General features: G+C 39.0%; 1 protein-coding gene and 1 non-coding gene across 5 annotated transcripts; both read right to left on the reverse strand.

Moving 5' to 3' along the window:
• Positions 1–337: 337 nt before the first annotated feature.
• On the reverse strand, positions 338–11,124 carry fbxo31 (F-box protein 31). Of its 4 annotated transcripts, none has more exons than XM_037768411.1 (10): positions 10,557–11,124; positions 7,275–7,346; positions 6,389–6,475; positions 5,883–5,959; positions 5,546–5,713; positions 5,332–5,406; positions 5,076–5,185; positions 4,589–4,742; positions 3,761–4,140; positions 338–2,210 (listed from the first exon to the last, which is right to left on the reverse strand). In XM_037768411.1, the coding sequence occupies exons 1-10, from the start codon at positions 10,984–10,986 to the stop codon at positions 1,988–1,990; spliced, it is 1,776 nt and encodes a 591-aa protein (XP_037624339.1). In that variant the 5' UTR covers positions 10,987–11,124; the 3' UTR covers positions 338–1,987. The 4 variants fall into 4 exon arrangements, with proteins under 4 accessions (XP_037624339.1, XP_037624341.1, XP_037624340.1 ...); XM_037768413.1 differs by lacking the exon at positions 10,557–11,124 and adding an exon at positions 9,982–10,054; XM_037768412.1 differs by lacking the exon at positions 6,389–6,475 and having other exon boundaries at positions 10,557–11,123.
• A 2,843-nt stretch (positions 11,125–13,967) lies between these two features.
• trnar-acg lies at positions 13,968–14,040 on the reverse strand. Its single transcript has one exon. It is a non-coding gene; the product is annotated as a tRNA-Arg (tRNA).
• Positions 14,041–14,437: the final 397 nt, after the last annotated feature.

Here is a 14,437-nt window from a genome sequence, read left to right on the forward strand (position 1 = left end):
CCAAATACTAGATATATTATGATAAGAAAAACTCACGTTTCAGCCAAACAGTTTAACCGATTTTTTAATTTCTTCTTATTTGTGCTTCGGTAAGGCCAGAGAACACTTCCACCGAAGGAAATTAAAAATTTCAGTTGTGGGCGCAACTGAATTGAGGTTTATACCGACAACAGAACACAGGGCTTTTGTAATACAGGGCTGTTGTGGAAAGGGCTGCAGAATACATTATAATCAAAACTCCACTATGGCAATGGAGTGAGATAACAGTTTTCTTGCATCACAGCCATGGGATACACATACACAACACAGAAACAAATAAAGAGATTTGACGAAAAGATTCTTTTCAGTTTTGTATTGTTTTATTACTGAGAAGAGTGCCTAAGCTGAAAAGCTCCCTGAAGTCCGATGTGAGCAGTTCAATAGGTCAAACTTAGTTTGTTTTCCACAAAATCAGGCGTATTGCATTGAAAATAGTACAAAGCAACATTTTTCGAAAGCAAATCATTCAAATAGCGGGGTACAGAGGGCTTACAGATAGGAGAATGTATAAAACAATTATTCTAAAATTGAGAGGAAATTAATAAAATGTAATAAAATTAAGTTGATGATGCATTAGCAGACACTTTTTTTTTTGTTTTTGCAAATGTTAGTAAAGCTGCAGTCTGATATAAAAGTGCTGGCCAGTGATTTTGAATGATTCACTATACTGCCCAGAAAAGTGCACTTGGAGTAAGAAAGCTACTGGGCAACACCATCAGGCCGTAATGAGACACACAGATACTTACTTGGTACTTTGAGCTGTCTGTTTGTATAATGTTCAGCTAGGCTGGTCTCAAGTTCGAAGTGAATTGGAAAACTGGAGGGAATAGCTTTGCAGGTATAAAGCCAGGCAAACGTTACGTCAGCCATTTAAACAAACAACAAATGCAATACATTTCAAAGGTAAGAGAAGTTTCTGTTTCAGACCATCATTTAATAAGCACATAAACTGTATAATTTTGATATTTTTGTTCAGCTTATATAAAGGTTACGTTATTCTATTGCAGTACAATACATCGTTCCAGCTTACATAATGGTATGTCAGGTGTGGCGACCTTAAATGTATGTTTGATGTAGGGACCATGAGCCAGAGCGTATCATTATCTCTTAAGTTCAAAGGGCCAAAACTGGCTGATGTAGCTACAGTGTTTTGATTTGATAAGACAGCAAACCCTCTCTTGTCAATGGTTATAAAATTGCCCAGTTGTAAAACTTACTCAGTATTTTTATTGGATAAATTACTAAAATGAATGTAACTTCATACATTTTTGTTATACACATAAATACTTTAGTCCTGTTTTTCACTGACTTGTGGCAAAGAGAAAAACACCTGAGAAGCTGTCTTCAAACCAACAACTAAAAAGCAAGACATGCTGCTTAATGAAAATATAACATCATGTTCAGATAATGGTTATGAGTGAGATGCGATTAGATCCAAACAAAACGCAGCATGCAGTTCAATAAGTTGGGCACTGAAATCAGAATAATGTTATATAGTAGAATACATTGGACACCTTTATCGTCGTCAAGCACTACCAAGTACAGACATGGTTTTAGAATCAGAGGCACGTACAGTTTGATCCATAATAAGTGGTATGAAATATCATTCCTTTTCTCCTGCAGGGAATAAATAAATAAATAAAAAAGGTTAATGTGACCTGTTTTCATGCTGCATTGGAGGATTACGGTCATACTGAGGTGAGGTGATAAACGGTGACTTGAGAGGCCTTTCATGGGGACAGGAGTGTATAAGCGCTAGGTCAGGGTGACATTACAAGCTTGATTAGACAGTAAAACCCAATGTCTGTGAATACAACGTGGAGTTAAGGTCATGAGCTATTGTGGTAAGTAATGTTCAGTCAGCGGAGGACAGAGGGAGATGATTTGTGTAAAATGGTTGTTATTATTATGCATTGTATTGTGGGGGGGAGACTTAAAATGTGGTGCATCAGGACGTCCAGGACTGCATGTTGCACAGCATGGCCTCAAATCGCTCCATATTTGGGGCGTGAGCGTGAGCTAGGTGGTCCGTGAGGCGACTGTACAAACTGAAAGACTTCAACTCCAACCAGATGAAACCAAAACGGTCCTCATCGAACAGCACAAAGAGCCCCGGGGTGCGCTCTGGACTCGTAAAGCCGTGCCCAGCGATCAGGCCCGTCCCATAGAAGCTGAAATGAAGGAACATCAATTCATCAATCAATCAATATTTTGTTCAACCCAATTTCAATGTGTTGTAGACTCAGTATTTTACTTTAACAAATCATGAGTGGTAATAACTGCGGAACATTATTTTCCATAAAGCTTTATAGTGACCTTGTAGTCAAAAACGTCTGTTTTCGTTTTTGCCGGTGTGATCTCGGCTACGGCCCATTTCGACACCTCGTTGCCACATATGAAACAAATTGGAGCGCAAACTACAGATGCACCGATCCAACTTTTTCAGGCCCGATAGCCCTACCTGGGCTTTATCGAGTACCAATCCGATACCAGTAGTTAATTAATAAGCTGTATGCCTCACTGTGTAGGAGTGACTGGGATCATTCTTTTATGTGTAAGACAACATCAGTCTTGACTTATACATAGCCTTCCTAACTTTGTAAAACAAAATGTACTCCAGAAACTCGATAAAAAAAAATTCTAAATTAACAGGAATTACAATTTAAGTGTTAACCTTTTAAATGCAGCAACAAATTAGTCAAAACTTAAACAGGAATTCAAATTTCAGTATATAATATATATATATATATATATATATAAAATATATAAAAATATATATATATATATATATATATATAAAAATATATATATATATAATATATAAATATATATATAAATATATATATAAATATATATATAATATATAAATATATATATATATTTTATATATATATATATATATATATATATATATTTATATATATATATATATAGCAAAATTGAATTAAATAGATCAACCCCATTGTTATGACACCCGATCCAGCTATTTGAGTCTGCGCTGACTGCTATCAGTCACCCCGGAGGAGCAGTCGTGCCACGACCCGGCTTGTATTTCTTGTTTAACCACGTTAGTAATGAGTATTACTCATCACTCACCACACACACACAACCTTGTGTTGTGGCAGACAAGACGGTAAATAACCCTAAAGCCAGTCTCCGTGTCCTGACTCAACACCCCCAGCTAAAGCCCTCAGCACTGACCTCCTTATGGATTAATGCAGATTAATCGATTGGGAATCTGTGAAACAGGGCTGCATCCCAATTATCAACATCCATCGTCAAACTTGAGTGAAATCAGTGTGTTTTCTTTTGGGGCAATAATAATGCCACCACCGCATGCAAACAAATAAAAAAGATGTATGCAGTTACATTCCTCTTGCAAATTGCAATTCATTGTGGGAGCCAAAATCACCATAATAACTTTTATATTGTAAATTAAATATCCTTACCTATAAAAATATGAATTATAAGGTTCAAGACAACCGCTTTCTCACAACAGTTGTTCAGTCAACCATTCAACATGCATACTGACAAGCATTCATTAGAGGCCGATAGGATTTCAGCTTGTTGGCTGTGAACTTTCAACAACATTCAAGATTGTGACAGCTCAGAAACAATAGGCACATTGTGTCGGTTACTGGAGCAAAGACAGCTACAATCGATCAATCTGTACTCTGTGGAATTTGTACTGTATGCATTTTCTGTACAGCTGACTTCTTACCATTTTCTGCAGGTGCGAGGGTAGACCTCGTTGCGAGCCATAACCCCCAGGGGCAGGACAAACGGCTGGGTTTCAGGAGGACTGGTGCTGCTGCTGGGGTCGGTCTGGCAGCTGTCTGAACAGATAACATGGTCTTCCTCCACCTCTTCTGCGGCGCTGGCATCACCGCAGGCTCCCTCTGCTTCACCTCTGACTGTGGCAGAAGTGTCCTTGGCCTGTTGTTGTTGTTGTTCTTCTTCTCTCTGGACTTCCTCGTGTACCCCGAGTACCAGCCGGGACAGCTCCTCTATGTTGCGCTGGTGCTCCAAGTCTGGGAGGACCACAGGCCGGCTCAGGTCAACGTCCAAAGTGAGTTGTCCTGCAGGAACATTGGGGTCTCCCTGCAGGAAGCAGTAAAATTAACAGTCTGCACCACTGGCTGATTCATTTTGTGGGTTAATGTTACATCTAGAGCTGCAATAATGAATCGATCAGTAGTCAACTATTAAATTAATCGGCAACTACTTTGATCCGTTTGAGTGAAGAAAAAAAAAGTTCTCTGATTCCAGCTTCTTAAATGTGAATGTTTTCTGGTTTCTTTACTCCTCTATGACAGTAAACTGAATATCTTTGAGTTGTGGACAAAAGAAGACATCTAAGGACGTCATCCTGGGCTTTTGGAAACACGATTTCATCATTTTATAGACCAAAAAAATGACGATGAGGATGACGATGACCGAGAGGAATTTAAGGAACATTAAATGATTAAAAGGAAAGCAGTCTTTCCTGTACAAACTCGATCTTTTTAATACAAGCACAGCCTCTGATAACGATTATTCACTAACTTACAGTGAGCTTGGTGGCTCTCGCCGTCGTCCCGTGGAAACTGAGCATGACAATCTCCAAGCCGTGACTGCCGTAGGTGCCTTTGAAGAGGCCTGGGTGCAGCAGGTCAGAGGGCATCCCAGGAGGCAAGTAGATCCTCCGGTATGTCAAGCAGTTACTGTCAAAAGAAAGAAGACGACATTAGTCAAATATTGACTTTTTGCTGTAGATCTGCCATAATATGTAACACCACGATTCACATTATTAATTAGATAAATATGGAGATAATTGATTACAATGTGTAACCACAGCTTTACATGAGCCTCTGCCAAGGTCATGGACGGGTTATACATTCACTCACAAGTTGAAACAAGAACTATCTCTTAAGATAACAAGCCATTCCATTGCAATTATTGTTTAACCAATGAGAGCTAATGAGGACGTTAACACTCAGTGATACTCTCCATTTCAGCTACAGAGAAAGTTGTGAGGTAAAGGAAGAGACTCGTACTCATATTGACTAGTATAAATGAACTTCATCAGGATGAGCTCCTGCATGTGCTCGTGGAAGATTTCTTCCAGTGTCCGGCCCCATTCTTCCTCCAACCATGTCCTGAACTCCTACATGTACGCACACAAAGTAGAGGAATCAGTACAATGCTGATAACAGTCTGGAATTTCGTCATCAACAAAGTACATGGGCTTTAAAACACGAGCGAGATAAGTGAATAGTTAGAACAGGCGTCAGGTGGTAACAGTTGCCTCACCTCCTGTCTGCCCCCTGGCATGCGGTGATGATCCGTCTGGTTACACTTTGTTGAAAATTCATCCTTCTTCCCAGTCTAAAAAATAACATAATATGACACATGTTAACAGGATGACATACTTTTATTCGCTTCAAGCCTCAAATTAAAGTAGAATAACTAATCTGTGTCATTTCTTTGGTGCACAGAGAAGCGTTTGTGCTGTGTGAGCCCTCACCTGTATGTCTCCTTTGTGGGGACCCTTGTGTCCATACATACACTCCACAGTGGACTTTTTGTTCTCCCACATGTGGATACGGAAGAGCGGCCGTCTTCTCATGGGATCCTCCACACGGGGGTCATGAGGCGGCAAATACATCCAGCCGATGATGAACAGCCCGTCCACCTGAATGAAAAACACTTTTAATATTTTAATTTATCTACTTTTCCTGCCAAAAGCGTTAGCAGCTGAAAATTGCCGCATCATAAATGGCTTCATGCGAAAGAAGAACTGTACACTGTAGTCGTTGTTCCTTATCTTAATGCAAATGTCTTGATTAGGAAACACTACGTACCACAACGTTGAGCAATCCACCATAAGGCCCTATGTCAGGCTGCCACAAACCCAAGATATGTCTGTAAGGGTGAAGCACTGCAACACAAGAGCACAACATCACACCATACTTATCAGTTTCTGCAATCCGACACCAATGTTTTACTACGAGCTACATTGTGCAATGTTAGAAACACCAGAGGAGACGTTAAAACCCATAGACTCAACTCTCTGTTTAATGTCTGTCAGGATGGAGTCTATGAGATGTAAACCCAAAGGGAAGAAAGTGTAAACTGACCACGCTCCCAGTCAGCCAGTCCAAACAAAACACACAGCACACCAAATAACCCCGGCCCCCCATTTCATACTTAATATGAAAGCAAACAGCGCTGAGGAGAATTATTATCAGGTTCAAAAGGGGGATGCGTAACACTGCTGAAGCTGTTTGCTTACAAATTACATCAACAAGAGTCCCACTCACACAACCCCTCATGCTGCAGCCATCCACGTTGAGGCACATGTACATACAGTGTGCGTACACGTCTCTATAGTCCATGTGCTCGTAGTCCGGGAGGAGCTTCATAAAGCGCCCAGACTTCACCCGTGGGTTGACACCTGGACAGGCACAACACAGGCATGTGTAGAGCAGCCATGGACCAAGGCGGGCTCAGCCTTCAAGTGACTGCAGAAATGTGCCAAAATAATCTATTCAATGAGCCAACAGGTGTTGCCTGGCATGTTTTGTGGCAACTGGTATTTCAAAATAAATTCTATATCTCTGCGGATAATCAAATGAGGAACTAATGGGAGAGACACCATTAAAAAAAGATGTACCTGAGTTCACGTGGAACCAAGAAACCACATTTACAGTATATCAGAAAAGCAATTGCTGGGACTATTTTTTTTTCTATCTGCTGTAAATCACAATCATTAGGGAGATCTATCTGGACAGTAAGGCTGCACAATTAATTGAAATTTTATCGTAATCACAATATGGCGTACTGCAATTTTCAAATCTCAACAGGCGCAATATTTGTTAAAGGCAAAATGTGTGTCAAACTAACATTTCAAATTAAATATTGTGCTGCAGAGATGTCCTGACCTACACATCGTATTCTACATACTTAAGAAAACATCTTTGTTTGGTACAGATCCCTGCAAAAATCACACCATAATAAATATGTCTTTCAATGAAAATGAGAATAATGATGTAAAAATGATCATTCCCTCTAATATCGCAAATCATAATTAGATATTTTTTTCAAAATCGTGCAGCTCTACTGGACACCTACCCTAAATACACACAAATAAAAATATGAGGGTGTAAATGCTGAATGACCTGATGGAGTAGGAATGAACCAAATACTTCATTGGATCAATTCATGGGTGACATTTAATCAGCAGTCAAACTCACGTTTAACATAGAGTTCCCGGCAAGATACTCCTCCCACTTCCATCTTCCTCAGATCCTCCTTCATACCAAACTCTGCAGAGAGGGAACACAGGAGAGAAATAGGATTAACATTACATTTCATTTATTACGGCTATTCATGCAAAATATAACATACTGTGAATCAAGGTGTTTGCACATTATGGCAGATCTACACTGAAATAAAAAACACTCAACAGTGGCAGAAAAGTCAGATCAACTCTGACTCTAAACTGAGAGCAGCGGTGCAGGAAATTTGCACAGCAGCCAGCAAGATGGACGGTCCAAGCTTGAACTCCAGTCAGCAGACGTGACCCGATCACGTTCCATCCATAATGAGTCACAAGATGTCAGAAGCACACAGCCGGCCTGAGGCACGAGTGAACTAAGCAGCCACCACAAGAACCCCCAAAAAGAACAGTTTAAATGTTAAGTCTCTCGGAGCTCATTTTTTTGGTTATTATTTTACTTGTTTTTGTTGCTTGTTCATTAGTAAGAGGCATTGAATAGATACATTTACAGTAAGGTCTTACAACTGGATGGTCTTATAACACTGCAGTATTTTCAGATCTTAATCACACATCTTACTGCTTTTGGCTGTAAACTGTTCATGCTTATTAGTAGTCGTAGTGAGATCTATTAAATTACTGATTCCACTGTAAGTGCCTCACTACTATAAGTGCTGTCTACCAGCTTTTTTCTGCTTGCTGTTTTTACTCTAACTGCTTTCTTTAGTTCAATTCTTTGATTTCAGTGATTTTAAACGTAATGATTGCTGCAGCTTAATATAAATTCCTGGTATACTGGTTATTGTGTAACTTGAGAACATAACATTCCTAAGGCCACTACTATTATCTCACACACTACAGCGCTACAGTTTCCTCATGCCCTGATTATGTTACAGTACAAAATAGTGGCCCCACATTTCCTTGCTCATGTTTTGGAAATAAAAACCTGCGCTGCACTTAATGTTTATTTTTATTAGCAATGTATCTACTGAGTACTCTTCCAATTAAAGCTGCAGTGGGTAGATTTAGAGCAAATATGATTAAAAAAAAGTTATTTCTTTATAAAACGGTCACTATATCGTGACAGTAGTGCATGAGACAGGTAATCTGAAAAAAAATCATGTGCCTCTGTGTCCTCCAGTGCTCCTAATGGCATCTGCAAGATTTCACAGACTGCAGAAAACAACCAATCAGAGCCGAGCTGGAGCCTAACTGTCTCTGAGCAGCTGTCAATCACTCACGAACTCCGATCAAAAGGTCAAACATATAAATACATAGATACATTTACTGAATTGTTGTTTACTATTAAAATAATAAATCGTACACCAGCAACTTGGTAAAAAAAATCTTCAAAGTTAACAGGTATTACAATTGAAATGCAAGTAAGGGATAATGTACAGCTAGCCAGTCGTTGTTGCGAAATAAACCCCGACAGGGCGATGCCGCATCCCGAAGCGGAGCGAAGCCCTGCAGGGGTTTATTTCACAACAATGACCCGCTAGCTGTACATTATCCCACTTATTACACAGCTACTTACTTAAGAAATCAATAATTTGACACAAACACGGTCAGCCAGAGTTCAACATCAGAACTGCGCCCATAGCAACGGTCTGTTATACATAGCGACGGTCTGCTATAAAGAAATAACAGACCATAGAACGCTGTGATTGACCAATCAGAATCGTGTATTCAACAAAGCCATGTAATAATCCTTGATAATGCAGCAACAAATTGGTATAAAATTCCAGTACATAATATATAAATTGACTAGATTGGCTCCATTGTGTCACCGATACCCGATCCAGCTATTTGAGTCAATATCGTCCCGATATTCGATCCGGTATCGGTGCATTCCTAGTATACGCATGCCACAATAGAGCATTTTATTTGTTTATTGCCCAGTCATATACAACTTTATAGATTGCACATGTACATATTACATTTATTTATTGCACATACTACATTTATTTATTGACGGACTGTGCACACTATGTTCACCCATTCACTCCTTATCTTTTATATCTTTGTTTTTATAATTTTTGTATACCTTTACCTCTCCTGTGTTTCACTCTGTTTGCTGATGTTGCAGCTTTGACACCTGAATTTCCCTCCGGGAATTAATAAAGGTTCATCTTATCTTATCTTATCTTATATTTTCAAATATTTTCAATCAATTGATTGATAAAAAAAAGTGTGTATTTTCTATAGATTACATTATTGTTTTAGTGGTGTATCTTTATATATTTACATAGCATTTGTGTCATGAGATAGAGTTGTTCAAACCTGCAACAGTGCAGTTCCCTGACTTAACAACATGGGGTGGTGGTGATGAAAATATTGCATAAGGCCCCCAAAAAGGTTAGGTCCGCCCTGCTTCAGCAGTCTTATCACTATCAGATACAAAGCAGAATGGCTGACATGGGGGGCCTTGGTTTGGTCTATGATTTACAGCAGTGACTGACTGGGTTAATTCTCCTGCATGCTTCCTGTACAGATCAATAGAAATGCTTTTAGGGGGAATACATTTCCAGAGGAACCAGAGCTGACACAAATAACCTGCCGGCAAAAAAATGACTCTCATATAGTCTGGTGCACACACGTGATATTATTATAACAACTCATCGCTTTATTATAGGAGTCTAATATATCTATGCACAGTAATCGCTATATATATATATATTTACCTTCCATGCACCGCCTTCTCCAAATGGTTTCAGTGTTAAGGATTTGTCTGAATTTCTTGCCTACGAGGGCAACATTTGGCAGTATTGTTTTAGTGGTGTATCTTTATATTTTTACATAGCATTTGTGTCTAATTGTATACATGAGATATAGTTGTTCAAACCTGCAATAGTGCAGTTCCCTGACTTAACAAAATGGGATGGTGGTGATGAAATATTGCACAAGGCCCCCAAAAAGGTTAGGTCCGTCCTGCTTCAGCAGTCTAATCAGCTGCACAGAATGGCTGACATTTAGTCTATGTTCTACAGCAGTGAGTGGGTTAATTCTCCTGCATGGTTCCGTACAGATCAATAGAAATGCTTTTAGGGGGAACACATTTCCAGAGGACCTAGAGCACTGACACAAATAACCTATCGACAAAAAAAGGAAGTTTCATATATTCTGGTGCACACACGTGATATTATTATAACAACTCATCGCTTTATTATAGGAGTCTTTATTCTAAGAGTCTTTATTCTAGGAGTCTTTATTCTAAGAGTCTCTTTGTGCAGTAATCTCTATATATATATATATTTACCTTCCATGCACCGCCTTCTCCAGATGGTCTCAGTGTTAAGGATTTGTCTGAATTTCTTGCCTACGAGGGCAACATTAGGTAGAGCTGTTCCGGGCAGCAGGGAGAATATCTCCACCAGCAGCTCCGGCGGTAGCTCCTCTAATGACTGCGGGTGTTGAGGTCCAGTGCTTGTTGTGCTGCGAGTCAGAGAGCCGCCTCTGTTGTTGACATGACCGCTGCCATATTCACCAGCGTCACTCGGCCCTGCTGCAGTGGCTGCTACGCCGCTCTCCAGGCCTCCGTCTCCGCCTTGCCTCTGACCTACGATCCGCTCCTCTTCCTCCTCGTCCATGTCCGAGTCGCTGCCCTGGGGATCCTGCTGGTTCTGCCGCTGTCGCCTCCGGCACCTCCGCGACTGACCCACTCCGCAGAGCCTGGCACAGACAGCCATCCGTAGAGTCACCAAACAGGCAACATTACATCACTACAGCACTAAACACATCTATCTATCAGCTGCAGCTGCAGTCTGGCTTATCTCCCTCCTGTCTGTACTCTAGTGAGCATGAGCAGAAGACGCGTCTCCTGGTGACGTCACATGGTCTGTGCGCACGTAAAGAGCGTAAAGAAGCTTTCCTTCCTTCTGCTACACTAAACCGGTATTCATTATGTATACAGTGTGTTATTATTACGCAGCGTTATGAAGAAGACTCATGCATGACATCCAGCAAGAAAATAAGCCTGAAAAAAAGGGCCATCACCAGTAGAGCTGGTACTCCACTTTTATGATGGCCCTTAAAGGGTCCAGAGTATAGGGCAAGGTTCAGCAACATGTGGCTCTTTAGCCCCTCTCAAGTGGCTCCCTGTGGATTTTTTTAAAAAAAATAGTGGAAATTAATTTTTGTTTGCATTTTGTTTTGCATCTGAGATTTAGAGAATAAAGTCATAATATTATAAAGTAGTAATTTTTCATTTTATTTTATTTTTTTCTCATAAACTTCTAACTTTATTCTCGTAATATTACAGTTTTTTTTCTCGTAAAGTTACAACTTTAATCTCTTAATATTACGACTTTTTTCTCATAGAGTTACGACTTTTTTCTCGTAATATTACGACTTTATTCTGGAAATCTCAGATTTTTTTTTCCCTCAATGTGGCCCTAATACTCCGCAGTACATTTGCACTTTGGCCCTCACTGCATTAGACTTATATACTATATACTTAGACTATAAACTGTGTTACTTTCATCACAATGATCAAATATTTTGCGGCTCCAGACAGATTTATTTATTTATTTTTTGGCCAAAAATTGCTCTTTTGATAGTAAAGGTTGCTGACCCCTGGTATAGGGTGACCAACAAACCAAATGTGGGGCAAAGAGTATGTTTGTGTGGGTCAATGTGGGACACGTTACCAAGGCTGATAGGTAATCTATAATTTTGATATAATTAAGGACAACACACAACCCCCACAACAGCCTGTTCTCCCTCCTGCCCTCTGGTAGAAGATACTAGGACTCCCAGGACTCTCACCAGCAGACTGAGGAACAGCTTTTCCCCCAGGCCATCAGACTTTTAAATAGATAATTCATAGGACACCTTCTCACACAAAAAGTACCTCAATCATATATCTTATACTTTATATGTTCTTAATCAGTGGTGGCTGGTGGAAATTTTTCTAGGTAGGGCTGTTCCACATCTAATCAATTTCAGCAAACATCCCGGTATGATTTAATTAAAAAAAAGTGAAGGTATCAAAAACACATTACTACTTTGCAGTTATATAACCAACAATTATTTTATTCCAACAGGAGCAGTAAAGAATGCTAAGAAAAACACAACAGTATAACATGTACTTAGTGGTAGAAAGTAACTAAGTATGTACTTAAGTACATTTTTTAGGTACTTGTACTTTACTTGAGTATTTCCATGTTCTGATACTTTCTACTTCTACTCCACATATCAGAGGGAAATATTGTACTTTTTAATCCACTACATTGATTTAATAACTTGAGTTACTTTACAGATTCAGATTATTAATACAAAATATAATCAACGAATAAATGATGTATTATTATAGATTAAACTACCCAGCAGTATATAAAGTCATTAAAATGAGCTCCACCTTAACCAGCTGCAACATTAAAGTGATGAACACATTAATGCATCAATAAGTATAATCCAATAATATACATTATTCTGCATAATGTGTACTTTTATGTTTGGTGCTTTAAGTATATTCATATGCTAATATTTTTGCACTTTTACTTAAGGAGGATTTTGAATGCAGGACCCTTACAGTATAGCTGGTACTCCACTTATATGGCTCTTAAAGGTCTTTATTGTTCAGGTGAAAACCATTAGTTTGCTTGTTATGAACGGAGAATTGTTCATGACTTAACGTTAGCTATCACTGTAGGTAAACCACATATTTTCAGTTATTTAACTTTATATTATAATACCAAAACTTCGAGACAATAGAATGAACTTACAAAAAATATAACAAAAGATGATGGTCCGAACAATTTATTTTTTTATTTTTCAAATCGTGGATGACGTACCGGAAGGTGATTGGTGTTCACGATTCTTGGTAGTGGGGTGGCATCGGATTGGTCAAATCTTGGTAGTGATAGGCAATGTGATTGGCTCTCACATGACGGAGTTGCTCCACCAACGGGGCTACTAGATTATGCGATCATCGCTTCGAATCCCGCGTCACCCAAATTATACTCGTTTTATACTCTACAATGATTTGCAAAATAAAATGAATGCAATTCAGATAAGACAGTATTTATATATTAAAACACTCTGATCAAAGATTATCGTTCCCTGCGTGAATCATTTATTGTTGCAGTTATAATCATTTACCATTGATTGGCTTTATTATTAATGCTGTCCAATATGTTAATATTGTGCTTATGCGAAGCTAGTAACTGTGTAGTAACTTATTGTTTTGATACCACTGGTTACGGGTTTTAGTTTTCTCATTATTTGGTCTTTATGTTTTGTTATTTTATTGTTGTTTTTATTTTGTCTGTATTTCATTGTATCTGCGCAAGCGCTTTGAAACTATGTTTATAAAGTGTTATACAAATAAAGATTATTATTATATTATTCTAGTAATTAAGCATTGCGTGCTGTATGTAAACATTGCAGTGTTTAGTTTATCACAAGCATTGACTATAACCAGTAATATGAAAGGTATAGTTATTGTTGATCTCGAATAGTTAAGGTTAGGATAGGTCGGGCTGCGAGTCTCGCCAGAGTTTTTGGACATTTTTGCCGATCTCAGATTAGATTTCGCGGTTTGCGGGCTCCCTTCCAGACACGACCAAATCTTGGTATAACTTTTGGTAGTGGATAGGCAACGCGATTGGCTATCACGTGATGTATTTGGGCGCCAGGTTGGCAACTCTTAAGTGCAAAGAAAAAGAATCGAGCTAGCCAGGAGTCGAACCTAGAATCTTCTGATCCGTAGTCAGACGCGTTATCCATTGCGCCACTAGCCCGAGATGAAAACAGTATGGATCATAGTCATATTTAATTCTGTGGTACAAACCATTATCAATATACAGTCAGTCTGATCAACAAATGCAGATAAACACGACTAAGCTAACGATGTTTAAGAGTCTATCTGGATAAATCTGGCAACCCAGCAAAGAATTATCTAAAGGTTACGCCCTGTAAAGGGGTTGACAGGTCTGGAAATATCAAGTTTTTCCTACTAAACGTTATATTTAAATTATAATCATACGGATATAGCGTTTATGTTACTTAATCATTTCACCCTATACTAAAAAAACATGTGTTGTGTTACCATACGTATATATTTTTACCGTATGATTCAATATTATGCTGACAGCGTTATCAGAATGCTGTAATTGTGGGATACTTTGAGAACGAACC

Source organism: Sebastes umbrosus, chromosome 4 (assembly GCF_015220745.1).
Source record: "Sebastes umbrosus isolate fSebUmb1 chromosome 4, fSebUmb1.pri, whole genome shotgun sequence".
Lineage (NCBI taxonomy): Eukaryota > Metazoa > Chordata > Actinopteri > Perciformes > Sebastidae > Sebastes > Sebastes umbrosus.